This window comes from Nicotiana attenuata, chromosome 3 (genome assembly GCF_001879085.1).
Source record: "Nicotiana attenuata strain UT chromosome 3, NIATTr2, whole genome shotgun sequence".
Taxonomy (NCBI): domain Eukaryota; kingdom Viridiplantae; phylum Streptophyta; class Magnoliopsida; order Solanales; family Solanaceae; genus Nicotiana; species Nicotiana attenuata.
This window is the reverse complement of record NC_031991.1, coordinates 9,464,351-9,466,794: the sequence shown is the minus strand read 5'-3', so window position 1 is coordinate 9,466,794 and position 2,444 is coordinate 9,464,351. Positions and strand designations below refer to the sequence as shown.

At 35.6% G+C, this 2,444-nt stretch overlaps 1 protein-coding gene across 1 annotated transcript in view; it reads left to right on the top strand.

Moving 5' to 3' along the window:
• LOC109223286 overlaps nucleotides 1-1,375 on the top strand; it is a 2,832-nt gene extending 1,457 nt beyond the window's left edge. Inside the window, exon 2 of the mRNA XM_019387539.1 lies at nucleotides 1,064-1,375. Coding sequence (XP_019243084.1) covers nucleotides 1,064-1,134 — 71 coding nt within the window. The 3' untranslated portion in view covers nucleotides 1,135-1,375. The remainder of the gene's footprint in view (nucleotides 1-1,063) is intronic.

Sequence of the window (2,444 nt, the reverse complement as noted above, 5' to 3'; positions counted from 1 at the left end):
AAATCAAATCAGAAATTTAACTCAAATTTATTCTAAATCACTTTAAATTTAAGTTACGGACAATGAGTTGGTGGAATTGAGTCATGTCATTGCAGTGTGCAGAGGCAGATGTACATGGTAAAAGTGGAGTCTCCGACACACGAGAACTTCGACAAAAACTTCATATATATTTGTAATTTTTAAAGAAATAATCAAATATTAACAGAGACCCCATTATTAATCTTTATGAGCGGCGATAAATTTACATTGAATGTAACCGTGATCCCGTGACCGTAAAATTCTGAGTCCTTCTCTAGCTGTAAGTGGTTTTGCCGGAAGTAGGGGGCCAATCACTACTTGACCAAATACCATTCTTCTTTCTAAGTTTTAGAAATTACCCTCAAAGCTAGACGATGTGCTGTTCTGAGAAGTGAGAAGAAAAGATAAAAAGGTATTTCGGTTTGCCTCTGTTTGTCGATGGAAAACACAACTAGTAAACCCCAAATGCCAGATGTGAATTTCAGAAAATAACATTTTCGACATAAAAAATCTTTTCCGGGGAAATAGGCGGGGCACTCTAACTAGAATCGAATTGAGAACTCTATGGACTTCTACCACCATAGAATAATTACACTTCCTTTTTTATTTTATTTTCAGGCGGTTTATTTATATTTATAGATTACTTTTATTGCGTTCTTTTAAAGGAGATCTTGTAGGTTTTTAATATTAGGATAAGGAATGAAAAAATATTTATGATATATACCCAATAACGAGTAAAAAGATAAAATATGGCCCAATTTTAATTGCATTATTTCCCCAACAGATATAGAATGAATAATATTTTTATATATAAATAAAAAATATATATTTGAGTTGGATGAATTGTATTATGATCAATAGTTTAACTCATATTAATCCATGTCTCAAGCAAATTTTGGAAGGGTTATGACCCAAGCAATTTTAATTCGCCCAAAATTAGCCTAATCTTGCCTATTTGATACTCATACTTATAACTCATAACTCATAATATTCGCTTGCATTTGGCGATATCTAACACTTAATCAATATTTTTTCAAATTTTCAGACAAAGAGAAGTTCGGCAGTTGTATGGCTAGTTGTCAAGCAAACTACTGTTCAGCAAAGGCATCTGTTTGAATAAGTTTTTGTTGTGTTGTATCCGTGCGCCACAATTATACCTATGTATACTACTGGTCTTATTAAATAACGTGGTTGCTATAAATTTGAAAAAATTGTATTCGTTTGCAAACCGATGTAGTTATCTTTGTGGGCAGCTATTAAATAATTCTGTTGGCTATGTTATTAATATTGTACTCATACGGTGCTTATGTACTAGCTTGTTGGCTATGTTATAAATATTGTACTCATATGGTGCTTCCGTGCGGTACATTTGCATCTATGCCCGTTTTTTGTGCCACGTTTTAACGTGTGCCCGCTTTGCAAAAAATTTTGCAAGCGTACCCGCTTTTTTCGCATAACTTCAGCATACGGGGCTGAAGTAGCAAAGGCAATAACGCAAAACTTCAGCATTCTAGTAGCCGGGCCTGAAGTTCAGCTCTAGAGCTGAAGTTTTTGTGTTTGTAACTGGGGAACTTCAGCTCTAGAGCTGAAGTTTTTGTTTTATAACTGGGGAACTTCAGCTCTAGAGCTGACGTTCTTAAAACCCTTGAGTATGTACTGCTGAAGTTTCTATTTTAAAACTTCAGCTCGAGGAACTCACTATGGTTCTGCTTGACCATAGCATCTCCACGATGGAGACGCACTATGGTTCTGCTTGAATTTGCTCTATTTTGTTTCGTATCTGACAATCCATTTATTTGGTATTCCAAAACATAAAGATGAATGCTTATTAGCATCACATTATTCAGTCATTAAACCATTATATATATATGTAAAACAAAAAAGGATCTTCTTCCTGGTGGGAGTTATGTACAGGCCAGCGTTATTCATTACTTCTGTGAAATATCTCAGAAATTAAAAGTTACAGCTTCTGTTATCAAAGCAAGAAAGTGACGGACAAATGTTTATATAAAATGCTCAAGTAATAAAAACCACTGAGGTTCAATTCGTGAAAACCAGTGATATGGAGATCACTGGGAGAAGGAGGAGGAGAAAGGGGGCTGAAGTTGTTTAAAAAGTGGGTACAAGTTAAAAGTTTTTAGAAAAATGGGTATAGGTTAAATGGGGGCGACCAAATAGGGCGCCCGGTGCAATTTTTACCTTCCGTGCTTATGTACTAGCTTATAACCGGCGGATTTGCATCTATACCCACTTTTTGGGTCACGTTTTAACTTATACTCGCTTTGCAAAAAAAATTGCAAGCATACCCACTTTTCGCATAAACTTCAGGCATACGGGCCGGAAGTAGCAAAGGCAATCATGCAAACTTCAGCATTCTAGTAGACGGGCCTGAAGTTGTTTGTATTTGCTGAACTTAAGCATTCTAC